Consider the following 21286-nt stretch of genomic DNA (forward strand, 5'->3'; position numbering starts at 1 on the left):
TTCTAATCAATGAATCAGAATTGTGGGATAACTTTTCAGGAAATATCTGTTTTAGGCTTACAATCAGGGTTAGGCGCTTCTACATCTAAGATGTAGAAGCTATAATTAATAAGCTAAAATTGCCCACTGATTTTAGGAATAAATTATGGGTAGGGTTAGGTTTAGGGCTAGAGATTGAGTTAAGTCTATATTTTTGGACAATAATGTTGATCCAGGATCATCAAAAGATGCTGATCGAGGAACATGTCTTACTTAGTAAAATCATGGCGACCCTGTATGTGTAGAATACTGTATGTGAGAGTTTCATTGTTAGTTGCTTATCTATCCTTGAAGGAGGCCCTTCTAGCATTATGCCACTTAACGCAAAGGATTCAACCTTCCTAAGGTCTTCTCCATGACAACAAGCAACCCTAAACACTTCACACCAACACACAAGACAAAATCGGTAGCCTATGCACCAACAATTGATTGAAATGTATTTGTCATAATTATGACTTCTTATCTCACAAGTTTTGACATTTTGTTTCCTAACTTTGCATTTTTCTTAAGTACTAAACCAGACTTTTTATTTCATTTTTTATTTATTGAATAAAGTATGTATAATACTCAATAAAGTATGTATATAGTTGAATAATTCTTTACTATTTTTTCTAAATAAAATATAACATTCAACAAATATAAAAATAAAACTCTAAAATCAAAAGGTGAATTTAGCTGTCACAACATTATAATGAATAGTATGATAAACTGATATTTAACCAAATGTTCTAAAGATTACATTTACTATGATTATTAATGTTTCTAAACAATCACTTTAAGCGTTAGATTATAGTAAAGGCAATCTAAGCACATTGCCCCTTTTGAACAGTTTTTACTTGTTCACTCTTTCTTTTATCCAGGTAGCTGTGAATAACCTTGAGCAAATTTTAATCATTCATCAATGATAAATGCTAGAGCTGTCAAGGTGGATGTGAATTTCAGTGTGAGCCAGTCAATTTACTAAAGGGGCATATGTTCAAGGCCCCAGGCACACATAAAATCATCTTAGTTACATATGTAACCCTGTATTTTTTAATTAGGTAAACATTTATATACAGTATATTTATAGTCAAAATCTGTCAGTAGGTTAGTTGTGTATAAGTGTATGCTGTTTTACTAAATTGCTGTATGTCTGTATATATGTAGCACCATGGTCCTGTGAGGCAAGACATTTCGTTCCACTGTATGTCCACACATGTAGAAGAATGACAATAAAGCTCAAATTGACTTGACTTAACTTCCTTGAAGGAGGGAACATTGATGTCACATCAGTGACTGACAAATTGGGATCTTGCTTACCGAGATCATTCTACTTTGAGTGTAAACTAAACAAGCCAATGGACATTGGAATGCAATGATTGCATCCAGCTGCTGCAGATCACAGTGTGAGCATAAAAAGGCAGCAGGTGCAATGCATTCCAGGTTTTTTGCTGAGGAGCTGAGGTGGTGTCTTCATTCCCTGCATCAGAGACATTCCATTTCAGTCAGTCACTTTCAATGTCACATTTTTGACTGACAAATTAGGTTCCCCAAGAAGACCAGTCACTGTTGTCATAGCACTACCCACTCAGTGAGATTCGATAACACTGGGAAAATGATTCGAAAATGGGCTTGGTTTAGCGAAGTCTGCAGCGGGAGAGAGAATCAGGAGACGAGCGTTAAGTGAGTGGTTTGGGCAAAAACTATCAACACCTGTCTCTTGTTTCAGTAATTGGCACGGAGAGAGTATAAAACGGCAGGAGAGACAGAAGCAGTCGAGAGAGAGACCGACTGCTGACGCAAACCGGAAACGGAACTAAAAGTCACCATCGGTGTTTATAAAGTTTGAGTTAATAAATTCATCAGCAGTCCAGCCGACCCCTTTGTCCTCTTCCTTTCCTCTCACGAAGTTACTACACTCTGCTATGCAGAGTCCCTCCTCTATGCCATTTGCGGACGTCATTTCATCCCTTGCGGCCCTACATCAGGAGCAACACCAGGCGCTGCTGGACTTGAGAACTGATCAGGAGCGGCGATTCCACGCCATCCTTCAAGCCCAGCAGGAGGACCGCGAGAGGTTCCGGAGCTGGATCGACTGGGAGGTTCGCGCTGAGGCCATGGGACTGCCCGCGGTTCCTGCTCACTTACTCCTCCACAAGATGGGACCACAAGACGACCCAGAAGTATTCCTAGAACTGTTTGAAAAATCAGCGGAAGCGCACGGCTGGCCCCGCGATCCAATGGCAAGTCCGTATGATCCCCCTGCTCTCGGGCGAGTCCCATTTGGTTGCACAATAGCGACCGGTGGCGAACCTCTCCGACGTCTTCGACGACCTAAAGAGGGCCATCATTCAGCAGGTCGGCCGGACCCCAGAGCAGCATCGCCAGCGGTTCCGTTCCCTGGACCTGGGGGAATCCGGTCGGCCCTTCGCGATGGCCCATCAGCTCCGGGACTCCTGCCGCAAGTGGCTACTGGCCGAGGGGAGTGACGTGGAACACCTCATCGATCACGTGGTGCTGGAGCAATTCATCGTTCGGCTACCGAAGAAAACAGCCGAGTGGGTCCAGTGCCACCGTCCCACGTCACTGGACTCGGCCATCCATCTAGCAGAGGACCACATGTGGGCATGCCCAGCGAACCCTTAACATCTCTCTCTCCCTCTCTCTCCTCCCCTTCTCTCTCTTGACCTGTCCCTCTCCCTAGGTCCTGTCCACCCAGTCTTCCTCGTGTCCCACCCCATTATGCGAATCCAAGGGCCCTGCCGGAGGGGACAGCGCTTCTGTTTCTCTGCTCTCTCTGTGCCATTTCTCCAATCCACTCCCTTCCACTGGGGCAGCGGGGAGGTCTGGGCTGGCCTGTTGGCATTGCGGGGACCCGGAGCATTTCATGGACAGGTGTCCAGTGATGGAGGTGGGAATGATGATCCTGGTCCCGGATGTTCCACAGGCCACCCCGGGTCAGGAATTCAAGCAGTTCAGCACCGACTGTGCATGTTCCTCTGTGAGGTGTGTTGTCTGTTCGACCAAATCCAACTCCATACTGAAAAAAGAAATCCTCTGCATTGGGGAGAGTTTGCTCTTTCCAAGTTGACACGAAGGCCCATCCTGCTGAGGTGTGAAAGCACCAAGTCCCTGTGTGCACACAACTGATCCTGAGACTGAGCCAGTATGAGCCAGTCGTCAAGGTAGTTGAGAATGCGAAATCTCTGTTCTCTCAGGGAACAAGGGCTGCAACTTATGTGAAGATTTAGGGCGACTTGGACAGCCCAGAGGGCAGGACCTCATACTGATTTGTTCTTCCTTCAAAAGCGAACTGCAGCAATGGTCTGTGGTGGGGAAGGATTGAAACATGGAAGCATGCATCCTTTAAGACGATTGCTGCAAACCAGTCTCTGGGGTGGATGAATGACCCAGTTCAAGACACGCAGATCCAAGATTGGTCATAACCCACCACCTTTCTAGGGTACAATGAAGTAGGGCCTGTAAAACAGGGTCCTCATATCAGCTGGAGGGACCGGCTCTATCACATCCTTTGTCAGTATAACTGCGACCTCTGCATGCAAGACAGGAGCATTAGCTGCCTTCACTGCTGTGAAGTGGATGCCACTGAACTTGGGAGGATGTCAGGCAAACTTAATTTCATAGCTGAGGCTGGAAGCCAGCAAGAAGGGCTGGGTAGAGATAGCCATGCATTCAGATACTGTGCAAGCCAGCAGAACCACCACTGTACCCACAGTGGGGTAGCGAGGTGGGATGCAGGGACCCAACTCAGGTAGCTTGTGGGTGACCCTAAGAGGGGTCTGAGTGTGTGGTGCAGTGCTTACATGAATCCACAGTTTAGCAGAGGGTGCTTGAGTTGGGCCTTTGTTGATGCGCTAGAACCACCCGCTGCTGCCTGCTGGCGATAGAGGAGGATGAGTGTGGTCCGATGTTGGTTCATCCGTGACTCTCCATGCCCTTCTGGGATCCAGGGACAGAGACAACCGCTCTCTCATCAAGATTTTTCAGATTCTCCACCCAGCCCTCCTCCAGGGGAGGGAGAAGTGCATTCTCATTCACTTGCTTGAGGCTACTCTGGATAAGGCACAGGAGTGGGGGTGGATGCAGGGGGCCACCCTTGGCAATGAGCAGGATGGGGGACTGCAGCCAGTGGACGAGTGGAGGTAGCAGCTGCCCGCCGGGGCAGAATGTTGGATTGCCTCAGTCTTCTCCTGTGCTGCCAAGAACTGCTGGGCCATGTTCTCGACTGTGTTGCCGAAAAGGCTGGTCTGGGACACAGAGACCTTGAAGAACTGAACTTTGGTGTCTCTCATGTCAACCAGGCACAACCAGAGGTGACGCTCCAGGACCACAAGTGTGTACATTGCCCAACGCAGAGAACTCGCGGTGACCTTCCTCACTCAGAGCACAAGATTAGGTGTGGAGCTCTTTTAGAACTTCTGGATTGTGACCACCCTTCTGCAGGTCCCTCAGTGCTTTAGCCTGAAGAACCTGCAGTAATGTTGTTGGGAGTAAGACCGTACAAGCATCACCAGATAGACCAGAAGAGTGCCTACAGACCTGGGAGGGGAGGCACAGTTCGACACAACTGCATTTCAACCGACCACTCCAGCAGGGGGACTCCTGTATACCCCCTAGCTGCACCACCATCAAAAGTGGTCAGGGAGGAGCAGTAAGCAGGTCGGTTTCCGGCAGAGAAATGTGTCATCCACAACCTTGGAAAGCCCCTCATGAACTTCCTAGGAAGAATGGCACTGGGGCGAGGTGTTGAGAACCAGTGCTGACTACCCAGAACAACCAATTGTCCAACCTTGAGGGCTTGGGACATGGTGGAGGTCTCCACTCGAGCCCTACCCTCACGGTGGCCTGAGAAAGCATAGCTATTATTTCCGGATCCGATTCAGGCATTTTTACAGGCCTGGAAGCAGCAGCGCAGCTGAATCTTCCTCTCCAGAAAGCTCCAGCTCACACTCTGATGCAGCGATCGACATCCAGTTGTCAGGAGGAGCACCAAAGGATACTGCTGGTATGCTCCTTGTAGAGGACCCAGCATGTTCCATTGGCAGCTCAACTGGTTGCAGAGTGCAAGAGGAGCGATGGTCCTCTGAGGGTTGGTTCCCTGGAGGGTTTGCCATCAGTGTTACCCTCAAACTGCCCTTGCTACTGCCTGAATGAGATCTAGATTAAGGGAGAGGTAATGGAGCTTGGCCCACGACTCCAAGATGATCATCTTTCCGCAATGAGAACTTGATTCATCCACAAAGACCATCTCAGCATGCTAAATGCCCAGGCACATAAGGCAGGGATCATGACCATCACCAGATGCTAGGTAATGACTGTATCCTGAAATGCACAGACCATTGCTGCAGTTCATCCAGAAATGCACGGTTGAAATGTTGTCTGTCTTGAGACGCAGCATTGTCTATAAAAAGACACACCCATGAATGCTCTTTTAGGAAAAAAAGCTCTTTTAGCATGCTGAAGCACACAGGGGAGATGGCCGCCTGCAACACAAACAGGAGGTAGTGCTGCCTGATGTGTGCAACCAACTCGACAAGGGAAAACCACCACCTCTAAAGCACCGTACCGCCAACACCAAGTGCTCCAAAGAGCATGCTGAACTCGATCAGTCTTCTTCTCTCATTAGAGTAGGCAGGAGCACAATGATGTGATTTCTCGCCTTTGAAGTGAAAAAGCTGGTATGTGTTTTGCTCCTGCTGCCTTTTTATGCTCACACTGTGATGATCAGCAGCAGCTGGATGCAATCATCGCATGCCAATGTCCATTGGCTTATTTAGTTTACTCTCAATGTAGATTGGTCTTTCTAAGCAAGATCCCAATTCATAGGTCACCGACGAGACGTAGAGAGGGACCTAGTTAAAGGGAACAAATCATCTCATCAATAAATTAACACTATGGATAAGGAAAATATGAATAAAAATATGATACATTTCAATATGGTTTCAGCTCTTCTCTATTGTGAGGTGTTTAAACTTTGAATAATGATAAAGCCAATTAGGAAAATATGAATATTTGAGATATAATTTTTTTTAAATAGTGACCTACCACAAATCTCTCCAGGCCAGTGCTGCCCGCATTTGCCACGAAGATTCCCGAGCCTTGCTCAAAGCTGAGGGGCTGCTGGCTTCTCTTCAGGGGGGCGCTGTGGTACTCCTCACAATCCATATAAAGCCGAACCTCCTCATGCTCAACCGTCAGCGTAAAGCGGTTCCACTGCTGTGTCATATCAGGCACTTTAAAGGAAGCCACTTCCATGGTGTCTGCAAGCCCTGATTCACTGTAATACAGTACAATCCTCTGGGTCTTATCCTCCACAGGCGTCAGTGCCAAGCCCAAGTGGACAATCCTCTGGGAGGGATCTGTGATGGCAAACAGAACCCCACCTCGAGAGTTGGAGGGCTTGACGGTCACAATAATGGCAAAGTCCATGAAGAAGGGCTCAGGTACAAAGGATTGGGTCAGTCGACCTACATTAGCATTAGGCCCAAAACTGTAAGCAGGGAAACCCTCATAGCCAGTGATGAAGGACACAGATGGAGGAAGAGGAACACCAACTAGTTCAGTCAGGACTAGGTGACCCCTGGACCCTCGCTCTAAAAAAAAAAAAAAAAAACAGTAACGGGGGGAATCATTCAAATGAAGGACAATATAAATCCCTTCCAACATTTATTAAAACATGTCTCTCCTAACAATACATGAGCATAAAGTCTAAAAACTTTCTGTGTTGCAATGAAGATCAGAAACGTATATAAAATGAATATAAAACTTAAATAATCCATTGTTTCAATTAATGTTTATTAAAGAAACTGTGCTCCAAAAAAATAAAAAAATAAAATAGAGTTCAACTTAAAATTTTGCATTAATCACATACCCCCATATTGTTCCAAACTCGTAAAAGCTTTGTTCGTCTTCGGAACACAATATTTTGGATTAAAACAGGGAGGCTTGAGACTGTCCCATAGACTGCTAAGTAAGTTACACTGTCAAGGTCCAAATAAGTGTGAAAAGAATTGTCAGAACAGTCCATCTGCCTGGACTAGCGCTGTTTACATTCAAATCAATTTTTGGAGAAAACAAATTATGCATTTTTGAAAGAAAAATATCCATATTTAAAATGTAATAATTAATTTAAAGTAGCAGTCTTCTCTTGGCTTATATCGAAATCCTCTGACATTCTTCTTTACAAATCCTCATTTTGTGATTCTAATTAGTGATTGTTGTTTTGTTTCGATCTCTCCCCTTCTCTTCCGCATTTGTTACTTCTGCGCAACACCAACCTCCATACGTCATCTGTCCAGAACTGCTTCCTTTTACAACAGTGAGCACAAGCTAGATTAAATTTATTATTACTTTTTGAATATGGTTATTTTTCTTAAAATGCATCGATTCACCACAGGATGACTTTGTTCACCCCCCGGAGCACTAAGTATGGGCACTTTTTATTTAACTTCTTTTGGATTGATGCACTGCAACACTGGCTGAGTGCTATTAAACAGCTAGAAAGTTTTTAATATAACTCTGACTGGATTCATCTGAAAGAACAAAGTCATATAGACCTCGGATGACTTGAGGGATATTAATTTATGAGCTAATTTACCTTTTTGGGTGAACTAATCCTATATATTTCAATAAGGTATTATCATACAGTCTCTTTGCAAATATTGTGAAATACATTTTTACTTTTACAAGAGCTAAAATCTAGGAATTTATCTTAGTATGATAGTATTATTAGTTCATGTCAAAGTCAATGTCAAAGGGTCCTCAAATTGACAACATTCAGAAATGTTTGCTGTTTAAACCTGACATGATTCATAATGATAATAATGAGGTAAAATGCCAAATAAACTGCTCTACATGGCTTCAGGGCTTCTAGCAAATTCTCTGTCTTTCTGACAACAGTGTTTCATAACTCAGCCAAACATTCATTACAGCCGAGAGAGAACATTCTCTTCATATAAAATTAATTACAGGTCACAGAAGTTTGTGCTGAAAATACACAGTGGTGCAAAACAACTACATTTTTTAAGATTAGAAAAATAAATTACTACAATATACTGCACAGAGTGTCATCACATTCAAATATCATGAAGAGAAAAACGGTAAAGTGCAAACGTGTAAAATACCTCTCTCCAGTTAGTTCATTAAAAAAGAAACTAAATACATTTACAGTCAGTGATGATGTTTGTGTCTTCACCAATGAAAATGGCTTTTTGCCATATTTTCATCCTCTCATTCTGACCAACACTCATATCACATTCATATGCACTCAAGACATTTACTTCAGTGACTGCATGAAATAATGGGATGAATGAGATGTGGATAAAGAACACATTTGGATCCCAGGGTTAATTTCACAATATTTCTGCCTGTAATCAGCAGGTGGACCTGCAATTGATGCTCCATCAGTGACCCCAAATGTCCCTGCTCCTAATCCTATTATTATAATATCATGTGATAGGGATTAAGCATTATTCTGAGAGAAAAGAGGGCTCACCGAACACCACCAGGCTGATCTCTTTCAAACAATGGCATAGCACAATTAGAAACAATTCAGTTAAGCAGCACTTTAATATCGGCTGGCTTCATGGGTGAATCATAATCTCAGTGATCCGAACACAAAGATAAAACCCAAATGACATTTAGATAAATTAAAGTAAGTAAGATGGTAACTATACACATCTTACATATGTAAATCTCTCCTGCTGGAAAAACATATGGCAAAACAGTTTTGTAGTTCACTTTGGACATTCTGCTGACAAGAAGCTTTGCAACTACATGTCAACTTACTGTACTCACTGATAAAAATGATTCTGTGGTGAAGTAAACACTACAGAAAAATAATTGGAACTGATATATGAAAAATTTAGTTCAGCCAATAATAATAATAAAAACAATAAAAAAACTAAAAAAACAAAGTAAATTCTATATTGGTACTCAATTAAAGTTTGTAGAAGTTTAAGCATGAATATAAACATTATAAAATTAAGTAAGACCTACTCAACCTTTCTGATACTGATGTTCCCATCATGCACTGGAGTATGAATAATTAAAACGGTTGATTTCCCACCCCGTTTTCCAGCTGTATGTACACTGTTTTACCATTGCTTTTGTTGTTAGGTTTAGTAACTTGCAATTTTGTTACATCTAGAGTTTATTTTCTACTCAAAACGACACATACTCACAAATGAACCACAGTTACGGTCATTGTGTATTGTGTACCAAGTATTGAAGTCTCTGGGATCGGATGAGTGCCGCATTAGTAATTATGTATATAAAATGTGTACATGATATCTGTTATATTATTTTCCTAGATGTTTCTGAGTCACATTCACTTTAAAAGCATGGTAAATTCAGTTACTAAATTAAGTCAGATTGCAAAAATATTGCAAAGTAAAAATACTCAAACTTTTATTTGTTTTCAACATTGACAACACCAAATCAGCTTAATATAATGATTTCTGAAGGATCATGACACTCAACATGCTGAACCTTAAAAAAAAAGTGTGGGGTCAGTAAGATTTTTAAACAAATGTCTCGTATACTCGCCAAGACTGCATTTATTTAATCAGAAATACAGTAAAAACATTAATCTTGTGAAATCGTATTTGAATTTAAAATAAGTGTTTTCTTTTACAATGTATTTTAAAATGTAATTTATTTCTGTGATGGCAATGATGACATTAAATTCAAAACCTCCTACTTTCCCTCATCCCTCATTCTGACCCACACTCACCACTCTTCCACATTCTGAGAGGTTTCTTAGCCCTGGCTTTGCTGGATCCCTCAGTGGGCTGAGGAGGGGAGGCTGGGAAGACAGGGGCTGTGCTCTCCTCTGGTGCTGTAGTGGTGGGTGCAGATGTAGTGACAGCAGGAGCAGGTGAGGTCGTCTCTGGCTTCCATAGAAACTTGAACCACTGGATCTGAGAGGAGTCATTGACCAGGCTCAGGAGCACCAGAAAGGTCAGCGACAGCACCGGGGCCGCCATGCTGCTAAGCGCACGTCGTCCTCTGTTGCAATACCGTCAGAACACGCTATGTCGCTCCTCCTGCACATCTCCTCTCTGTACCCCCTAGGACCCCCTCTCTACCCCACGCACCACGCAGACTTTGGTATTCAGCAGGGCAGCCAAATATCCGATCATAATGGGATTGTCGAGCTCACACAGAGGGAGAATGCACAGCCTCTGACCCCAACCTCGGCCCCCTTCTTAAATACCCTCCACCAGTTACCACCTCTGACAAGGATTCAAAGCATTGATTTTACAACAGCATGCAGCTATGAAGTTTTAAAGCATGCTGAATGTTTTTCTTCAGCTTATAAGGACATGTACAGCCAAAGTAAAGACACACTGAGCAGCACATTTCCATAAGAAGGCATAAGGATGCTAGATGCATTTTCAGTGCAACTACAAATCAGTTCTGGTTCAAATTCAGACAGATAGAAAAGTAATATACAGTAATAGATCAGCAATGCAAGGTGTAAAAGTGATGGTGAAATTAAATTTTTTTTTTAGCAAGAATGCATTTAATTGATCAAAAATGACAGTAAAGTTAATACAGATAAATTATATTTCAAATAAATGCTGTTCTTTCTATTCATCAAGAATACTGGAAATAGTATCTCAGTTTCCAGAAATATATTAAACAGCACAAGTGTTTTCTGCATTGATATTATATAAAAAAAGCGCTGCATGAGCACCAAATCAGCATAGTAGAAGGATCAAAAATCTGCAAACTGCAAAAGTTTGGGGTCAGTAAGATTTTGTAATGTTTTTGAAAAATGCCTCTTATGCTCACCAAAGGCTGCATTTATTGATGAGAAATACTGTAACAACTGTACTGTTTTGAAATCTTATTTACATTGTTATGCTTTCTGTTACAATACATTTTCAAATGTAATTCATTCCCATGATGACAAAGCTGAATTTTCAGCAGCCATTACTTCAGTCATAAGATCCTTCAGAAATGATTTTAACATACTGATTTGGTGTTCATAAACATTTCTTACTACTACCAAATAATAATAAAAAAAGTTGCTGCTCAGTATAATTGTGGAAACCTTTACATTTTTTTCAGCATTATTTGACAGAGAAAGTTTCACTGAGCAGCATTAATTTGAAATATGAATCTTTTGCAATCAGTGTTGTAATAAGGCAAAGTTACTTTTAAAAGATATGCATTGAGCTATTGTGTTATTCCCTAGAAAAGTAACTAATTGTGGTAGTTACTTTTAATGGAAAATAATGCTTTATGTTACTTTGATGTTACTTTTTTTCTCATCTGGCATTCTTATCTGGCATTGATATAAAGATTTTTTTTTTTTTTTTGGCAAATATAAAAGCCCTTTTACATCAAAAACTGACATGAATAAGCCTCCGGCTGATGGAATTCAAAAAGCTCAAACAAACCTTTCAGTTGTGCTTCCATTCTGGAATGCATGAAGAATAGGATGCAAAAGAAAAAAGTTTATTGCATTCCTCTCAATCACAAAAAAAAAAACAAAAAAAAAAAACAAATGTTATGTTTATCTAAAGTCATTTTTGCTTATTAGTTTTCTTGAATTCATTGAAGGTCAGCAACAAAGACACCAAAGGTAAATAAAATGGGATTAAATACATTTAGAATTTTAGTGTTAATGTTTAATCATTATAATCATTAATAATGCATAATAATGCGTAATATTATAGAGAGTTTGCTTTTCACATTTTTTTTTTTAATTTTAAGAAATACTGGATCTGTTTTTGTGCGATTGAGATGAGCAAATGCATATTCGTAGTGTAGAAATACAGTAACAATGTTTACAGAGCACACACAACACTTATTCCTGATTTATCTCAGTGGGGGGACAGGAGAGCTGTCAGTCAATAAATGGTTACTTATCTGAAAAAGAAACTTAGATATTTTCCTGTAAATTAAAAGAAACGGGTTACTTTACTAGTTGAAAAAGGTAATTATGTAACTCACATTACTTGTAATGCATTAGCACCAACACTGTTTGTAACGCCATAAATGGCTTTAATGCCACTTTTGGTCAATTTAATGCACCCTTGCTGAAAAAAAGCATTATTTCTTTCAAAACAAAACAATAAAACAAACAATAACAATAATCCCCAAATGACCCCAAACTTATAAGCAGTAAAGTACTTTCAAAACATTAGCCTACGTTATGGAGTTATCAGAAAACTCTCAGAGGGCCGACTATATTCTGGATGGCCTCCATGTTCAGGAACATGGGAAAACTAGGAGTTTGTGCTCTGCAAGCAGAGGGAAAAATCAGGGCATGGAAATGCTGAGCCAGATTCATCAGCCAAGACTCCACAGCTCAGTGATTATCAATATACTGACAAAGAGAGTCTGTTCTGATCCATAGAGTGACAGTGTGTGCTCGAGTATGATTGTTGCAGATTGTTTAGCGTTTAATTTACAACAGGCTTATTGGGAGAAGAAAGGCTGTGTTTTACATAGAACAGAAGCACCAAAAGTTACATTCCCACTCAAAATAACAGTCCTACTAATTTTGCATTCAATCTGTCAAACTAGAAGATGTTTTTTTTAAACATCTTATTCAATATCTGTTACTTGCTGTAAATGCCCTTTAGCCATTAAATACACTGAATATATGCTGCTTCATTTACCAATTGGATGCCTGTATACATTCCTGTTCATCCCGTAAGCACTTGACTTCCTACTGTGTGTGGGCGCTTTAAAGTATAACTCTTACAGTACCCTGAAAATAAGAGTTTTAAGAGTGCAAAGGTAAAAAAATAAGGAAGACAGAGGGTCAACTTGCTATAGAGTCTCGTGTAAACAAAAAGGAGCCTAAACTGTTATCCTGTTGTTTTAGGTTCAGGAGATCTTTGAGGCCCAAAGGTTAAGCAGGAGAGATGATGTTCCCATCCAACTGACCACATTACTCCCTTTTCTGTACCCCAGCAACATTCATAATTGGTTTATTGTCAAAATCCATCAGTTGTGCAATACTGTGGATTTCTTGTCTATTGAAAATCTCAATTAGCAGCCATGGCCTCCACCCAAGGGCATTATGCCTTATAAAGCAATTAGACAGTACTGTCCTCTAAATGCCAAAGCCTGAATTAAGAGCTAGACTCAAAAATAAAGGCTAGACACCTGATTTCCACTTGGTTTCTCTGACCAAAAAAGCCAGTATTATACAGAAAAAAAGTCTAAAAGTCAATTATTGAATTATTCAACCTCTCAGAGCACTTAAAGTAGTACTTAGACATTGCGATTTTGATTAATAAAACAAACAAAAAAAAATTGAAAATAATAACTACGGATTCTAAAATCTAATTTTGTGAGAATTCGGTAAATGGATTAAAATGTTAACCCTTTCAACAGTCTAACTAACTACGTGTGTCAGGACTTGTGATTTTACAGTGATCATCCAGCTCTCCCTAGTGGTGAGTTACAGAAACTCTACCACAATGAAAAATCTACCATTTGTTCACTCAAACAGACTCACTAAAACGACAAAAAACGACAAACAACAACAACAACAAAAATTATTTTGTGGACCCCACCAACACAAATCCAGCAAAGACATGTAAACAAAGTGATTAGCCAACATGCTAAAACTTTGTTGCTAATTTTAAATCAAAACATCTTTCTTTGTAAACTGTTGAAATACTCATATTATGAGTTTGAGCACTACACTGACTTTACTATCTGTGTGGTGGTCGACTGATTGGTTGTGAGTTCGTGTGAGGGCTTTAGTACTGAGGGATTAGCATCAGCCCAAGTGAGAGAACAGGAGCTGACAGTAGCCAGGCTTCAGTAATCAATTAGCAAAATGAAGGAGGCTTCGTGGGTGAACAAAAACAGTGCTTAGCCACATTAAATCAAAATCACACTCCAAAGGCTCTTCAGTAATGTCCGCACTTGTCAGCTTTTTCCTTTTTTTAGTGACTCCATGGGCTGTTACTCAAGGGCAGTAGCATACTTGATGTCAGACAATATTTTGTAGCCTGTAGTCTGATTAGTTGTTTACATCTTCATCTTCAAACATTTCAAAGCAGAAACCCCACAGTTACAACTCAGGAAAGCAAACTTTGTGAGCTGGCTGCTTGTGAGGTACATAATACAAAAACAAGACTTCATTATACAAATCTGGCTAAATTATAAAAAATGCTTATTCTGTACAGTTACCTCAAATTTATGTGAACCTATAGTCACATTTCAAATTGCTAAATGTTATGCATAACAAACCACTATTTGCAAATCCTTTTTGGTATATATTTTTTCTTACAATTAACTTAACTTTTCTGAAACATTTTTGCAATGAATTTAAGCAACTGGTCAAGGTGATTTTTAATGGAAGTATTAAATTGGTTCTTCTCAAGTTAACATAGAGAGTAATTATGGGTGTAGATTATGACATTAACTAAGAACATGATGCACAATCCAAAATACTTTTGCCTTTGTCATTTAAATTAGACAAATCTATGTTTTAATGTAACTGACTTTAAATATTTACGACCAGTCTTAAAGAACAAAGATAGATAGATAGATAGATAGATAGATAGATAGATAGATAGATAGATAGATAGATAGATAGATAGATAGATAGATAAATAGATAGATAGTCTAAGTTGTAAGACTAGTTCATGCATTTTACACCACTGGACACTGTCTGTAAAGTGCACTTTTGCAAAAAAAAAAAAAAAAAAACATTTATACAACTAATTTCTGGGGACACTGTATGTATGTGGTAAATATGCATAAAACAGAGCACAGGAAAATTTAAGCATGAACTGTAGTGGAAACAAGTAGCCAATACATCCACCCATCTATTACAGTTACAGTAAATTCCTCCAAATATCCAGAGCCCATTGCCTTGAGCAAACTACTTCACCTAAATCATTTGATATAAGATGAACCTTTTATTAGGTACACAGGTAACTAGACCCCAGCAACACGGTCACCTCCACACCAAAGCGAGATCTTGCCAAATATTTTGGTGGCCTAGTAATCTATGGCTTGCAGCCATATGTATTTGTGGATGTTTTCTTTGGTAATATGACATAAAGCAGTGTGTGACATCACAGAAAGTACATTTTTTGAGCCAATCAGATTGAGCAGTTGGGTGGGAGGGAGGAGCTGTGTCCGAGTAGACAGTAGCTTAGTGTTTGCTCTTACTCAGGTCATTATAACCTCCTCACACACCTATAAGAGCAGAGAGAAGCTCATACTCAATGCTGCTTCTGTGTAAAATGTTTTCTTTATGGCATCAGCCCCCACCCGCTTTTTTCTTCTGATAGATATGAAAGTATGCACAGCTTTCTGCAGTGTGTAGAGGGCAGGAAATGTTCAGTTTTATCCATCTTTACAGTGCCTATTTGTATTACATTTGACTGCTTAATTTTCACCATGAAATAAATAACTTTAATGAACGGCTATAGAACTAACTGTTGGTATAACATCAAAACATCACAGCTTTTACACAATTATCTGAATATGAACAGGAGTTCAGCATGAATGTGGCAACAGCGGGACATACTATATGTTATAACTACTTCTCATAAGTGCTGGTGAAGTCTGCAGGTAATGTTTTAGGGAGTTTACAATGCTCATTGTAATGCAGAGTCCCTGAGGGTCTGTGATAGGCTTGACTCCTGGGCGGAGAATGATAGGAATGTCCAGGCCCCCATGTTCTGTCCAGCCTCAATCATTCAATCACCCACCTGGAGGTCACAGTTGACTGACAATGGAAGAGGAGACTCCCAAAAGTAATTACAAACTGCATGGAGGACAGCTAGGCAAAGAATCTTCAGAGAAAGAGTACAAGTGCTCCACGAAAGGTTTTTTGGGGTGATTGTGGATTTAAAATAATGTTAAATAAATCATAGTAAATTAACACAATGTTTTGATATGGGAAACAGGGTTTGTGACTGACCAAGACTGATGTTAATACCAGGCTTAAACAGGTTTTAGAAGCGAGTGCACATCATTACATGACCAAACGTTTTGTTAAATGTGAAATGTATAACTGTCAATAACATTTGCAAAACACCAAGTTAAGGTCTGTATGCGTTTTTTAGTATTCATCATCCTTTACTATCAAAAGGCTTGCTACAGATGCAAAAACGCAGAAAATTTAACCTGATCTGAATTTTCAAAAGTTTCAGAGGCTGCGTGTAAACGTGATTGACACATTGTAAGGTATTTATTTTTTAACGTACGAAAATTTCAGACAAAAATTTTGGACTCAGTGTGCAATGACCTTTAATATTACAGTTGGTTTAAATGTGCCTGAATTTGGATATTTGTGGTTTATTGTGAGAGTAAAGAAAAATCCAATGAGATTTGACAACCAACTGAATTAACATCATTAGAGGAGCAGAGTACTGACTATAGAGAAACATACTTGTGGGTGCTGTGGAGGGTTACTTTCAAGAACCAAGCAATTGTGCCCTTGAACAATGCTCTTAACTTAAGGCTTTAGACATACAGCCAGATAGACAGACAGACAGACAATATATGGTTAGAGGAAAACCTTTATATAAATACATATATAAATAAATAACGATTCTTGAATTAGCAAATAATTATTATTATTAATAACAGTAACATCATCTACACAAAATAAATAAATATTTATAAAAAATTTAATTTTAATTAAACAAGAATTATTTTTATAGATAAACAAACATATAATAATTATTAATGAAAATATATCATAATAATAAAAAATTATATATAATTGTATATGCTACAAATTGTATATGCTACAGAATTGCTTCAAATATATATACTGTATTTGTAGCAATTCTGCTCCCCACGGTGACTAAACCTACAAACACACTTGCAAAATCACATTATTATTAGACTTAAACAACTAAAGAATATACCACCGCCTGCTTATTTAGACTAATTAAATTATTTATTTACTTGGTGCTACTGATTGTACTCCCTATTGTGACTTTATATACAAACACACTTAGAAACTCACACTAACATGCATACCTTTCTTTTCATGGTGATTATAGTGTGTCCAGGACTGACTGTCTGTAGAAATTAGGTAATCAAGCACACTGTTGACAAGCCCTAGTTACTAGTTAGGTGACACAGAACGAAAACACAACAGTGGACAACGGCTGTCCATTCAGACCATTCTCAAACTCAGTGTGACCCTGGTCTGGTCTGGGGGGCTGGAGGGGCTGATGTGTTTTTTCCATGCTGTGGATTTTCCAATGTGTGTAATATATCACTGTAAGGCCTAAATGGATGTATTGTATATCAGAAAAACGGTGGAGCAGAACTTCCTGTACAACGATGATGTCACATTTAAGGTCAGTGTGCTTTTCAGCATATTACAGTATCTGACTTGATGAAGGAAACAAAGGACAGATGCAACTAACTCATCTTAGGTGATCTGGTCAACTGCAATGTAGTGTTAAGAAGGATCTAACCAGAGATTTTTATTTTGAGGAAAAAAACGGAGCCCACAGAGCAAAGCTTGACATGCATAAGCCACAGACCACAACAATGATCACATATCAGTCAAAAATGGTAGATAAACAATAAAACTAAAAATTATATTTCACTTTCCACTTGAGTAAAAATGACACTTTCAATATGACGGCTTTGTTAAATGTAGAGTTCCCAGACAGGTGTTCTCACAGCAGGGAAGAGCTTGAAGGTATTAGACTAACGTTAGCATTTGATTAAAGCTGAATTTGATTAATGCTGAACATTAATTGGTTTTTGGGGGTTCCTTCCTCCCAATATGAAGAATTCAGAAATATAGTGACAACCGCAGAAAAAATGAATCCATAAATTAGTGCATCAAATACAAAGAAAATCACGCACAACCCCCCCCCCCCCCCCCAACATACAAATGACCATTTTTGCACCGCTTATTAAATCAGTAACAAGATAAAGTAACGTATGAGCAATGAGCAGTGCAGAAATGAATCACTGCAGCAGCTGAACCAGCTTTCACTTCAATAATCTCCCTAAAAGATGCAACTCTCATGCTGAAAAGAATATGGTAATTAGTGGGAAAATGTCTAGAGATCTGTTTATGTGTCACTCAGATCGCTGATGGAGCTTTTAGAGTGTCTGATCGCTCCTCAGACAGATTCAGTTCTGAAGCTGAGCTTCAAACACAACACATTAGATATTCAAAGTCTCTCCCAATTTTACAAATACAGAATATGAAACAACTCAACTTATCTTTAAGGGACATCAGTGTTATTTCAAAGGTAAAGAGAAAACAGTATTTGGCTATCAGTATAACTAAAAAAAGGTAGACAGTTCCTAACAAATATTATATTACTACTATATAAGTGCTTTTAACACTTTTAACTTCATTATAAGGCAAATGGGATTGATCAGCCCATAGGCTACAATGAGACAAACCTCTTTGTTTTTGAACAAGAACTAAATAGGTTTCGGATAAAGGCTGCCAGAAGAGGAGAGCTAAACACTATTCAGCATAACCAGATGGGAAGAGAAATAGGTCAAATAAACCTGAATAAAATCCTGAACAGCATCTTAGCGTTCACTTACTTTCACTCACAAAATAAGTGTACGATAAGCAGCTTATTTGAATATACTTTTTTTTTCTAGTATTAATGTATTAACTCCTTTTTATATCTGAAGACTCAATCAAGTCAATGATCAGATTTTTTTCAATCTTCAGAAAAAAATATATATTTATATATTTTATATATATAAATTTATCTCTCTCTCTCTCGCTCTCTCTATGTATATATACAATTAATTGCTCAAATTTAACAAAGAAATGCTGTTCTTTTGATCTTCCTGTTCATCAAAGAATCCTGAAACATGTAATATAAAAATACTTTTTAACAGCAGCATATACTAATTATACTTTTTACATTAAAAGCTGTAAACATTACAGCCAGTTGATGATATGGACTAATATGACCAACCAATGAGTGTTCACAAAACAAGATACAAAGTCGGACTGATGGAGCTCTTCAGGTCAGTGGAGAGCATCTCAAGTTACATGGCTGTCTTGCTATTTGGATGATTGCCTTTTAAAGACAGTGAGCTCATTAACTAACCAGCAGAGAAAGGATATGAAGGATTGACTTTATTTGAACAGTTTATCCTTCAATTGTTGGCCACTCAAGACGTCTGAGCACATAATTGTGTTGAAAAATGCAGGCCGTGAAACTATTGCAAACTTTGCACAGCAATGTAAGCAGACACAACATTATTTCTAAAAGAGAGGTCGCCTGCCCGCTCCGATCTGTTCTGCTGGTGCCCACAAACAATGAACGACAACACTGGGCTCATCACACAACATGATGTTTACTGCATGTCACCTAATTCTGAATCTCTAGGCAGCCAGATCACACCTGATGACAAGCAGACACACTTTGCTCTTTATAAGGATGCTGTTCAATGGTTGGTAGAACAGATGCACTATAACCTCTGCAAGCGATTCCTTAGGACTGACGCACAAAGTTCCTTTAAACCTACACACAAAACTCATAATACAAAGACAGTGTTTAGATAATCACAATGTCTAGGCCTGGAGGAGAGAACATTCGAATTTCACAGTGCATCTCTTCTACTCGTCCACTTATCAAAAATGTAATTTTGGGTTAAACAATCAAAAACACCAACTTTATACCAAAAATAAAATAACTGAAAATGTTGCTTTATAATATCATTTGAATATTGGACAAATACCTGAAATAGACATCTATTTTTTCATCTGTTGTTAACCTAACTGAGACTTGTTATAGGACTTATATATCATTGCTGTTTTTGTTGTTTTTGATTGCTTCCACTGTCCTCATCTGTAAGTCGCTTTGGATAAAAGCATCTAAATTGAAATCACATGCACATATGAGATCAATAAAGTTATTCATCTCCAAGGTATTTTAAGATTATCTTAATCAAATTAGAAGTTTGCCAAGTGACCATAAGTGATAATGAGATCTACAAGTAAAGCCCTTCATTAAAGAATAAGAAAGGGTGGTTTCATTTTTATAAATCAGCAATATATCAAATCAAGCATGCATGGTGGCATACATACAGTACACGTCAGTCATCATCTTACCTGTATACAACTCTGTCATATTCTTTACAACATATAAATGCCCATTGGTAAATATATATATTTATACAGGTGTCAGATTTGCTGCTTTTCCTGTAAAAATCTAGCATAATGGCACTAATATTTCCCCATTCACACGTACAACTACTTTGTCAAATAAAATTTAGAGAAGATATTGTAAAAAAAAAAAAACCTGTTTAAATTTAAGTAAAATGTGGTATTGAATGTGACTAAATCAACCAAAATACCAACTGTACAGGATCAATTAAAGTTATAATTATATTGTATGGGTCACATCATCGAAATAGCTCCTAATATAACTGTACTGTAGGCTACTCACTTTTTAAATAGTTTTGCAAAATTCGTTTTGCATTTCAGTACAACCCTGTGGCGTACATCATGTCAATACAATAATAATAGTTGACTTAAAAGTGTTTTAAATATTTTAAAGCATTCACCTACCTTCCATCACATGAAGCGCAGATGAGCGATAAATCAAGGCGAGATGCGCACCGACGAGCCACGACAGGAGCCTAAACCAATGCAGTGATGTAAAACTACAAGATACACTACAACATATGAATAACTGATGGCATGATGAATTATCTGTTCATCCCATTCACTTACCAAAGTTTCATTTTCCTCAGCAGTCTGGGCATAAGATTAGCGGAATATAAAACGTGGATATCAACACTTCCTCCAGAGTGTTGTCTGTGTGTCCTCTCTCACTTCTCTCCTCCTGACTGACTCTCCAGTCTCTCACTTCAGACTGACTGAACAAAGACTGCCTCAGTCTCAGCACTAAACAGCGCTACAGACTGCTGAAATCCGACCCCGAAAAATCTCTGAGAAACGACGATCTCCACTCTTTCAAATCCGTTTTAGTGCAGTGACCCCATAAACAGCTCGGCTGTTCAATCCCTCAACAAGTATGTTTTTTTTTTTTTTGTCTCTTTTTATCGTCATTGGCTGTGAGTTACAGCACAAGCCCGGATTGCCTACGAATTCTCTTATGTTGTACTGTTATTTATTGAGACGAAATTTGAATTATGTTGTATTCTTGTAAAAAACACGAAGTTTTCTTGCATTCAAAAGAAAGAAAGAAAGAAATTTTATAGTGAAGTATTATTTCCGTTTTTCTGTTAGAATAAATGTTTTCTATTTTAATATATTTCTAGATGTTTTGTAATG

General features: G+C 38.9%; 1 protein-coding gene across 6 annotated transcripts in view; it reads right to left on the reverse strand.

The window, feature by feature from the left end:
* Window positions 1-20981, reverse strand: part of LOC127951082 (collagen alpha-1(XVIII) chain) — a 45613-nt gene extending 24632 nt beyond the window's left edge. For 4 of the 6 annotated variants that reach the window (XM_052548724.1, XM_052548722.1, XM_052548723.1 and 1 more), the window contains exons 1-3: window positions 20723-20980; window positions 20558-20628; window positions 6085-6632 (exon numbers count right to left, since the gene is read on the reverse strand). In XM_052548724.1, the coding sequence (XP_052404684.1) occupies window positions 6085-6632; window positions 20558-20628; window positions 20723-20754 (651 nt within the window). In that variant the 5' untranslated portion in view covers window positions 20755-20980. Of the gene's footprint in view, window positions 1-6084; window positions 6633-20557; window positions 20629-20722 lie in introns of all 6 variants that reach the window. The other 2 variants (XM_052548721.1, XM_052548726.1) reach the window with 2 other exon arrangements.
* Window positions 20982-21286: the final 305 nt, after the last annotated feature.

The sequence above is a fragment of the Carassius gibelio genome, chromosome B2 (assembly GCF_023724105.1).
Source record: "Carassius gibelio isolate Cgi1373 ecotype wild population from Czech Republic chromosome B2, carGib1.2-hapl.c, whole genome shotgun sequence".
Lineage (NCBI taxonomy): Eukaryota > Metazoa > Chordata > Actinopteri > Cypriniformes > Cyprinidae > Carassius > Carassius gibelio.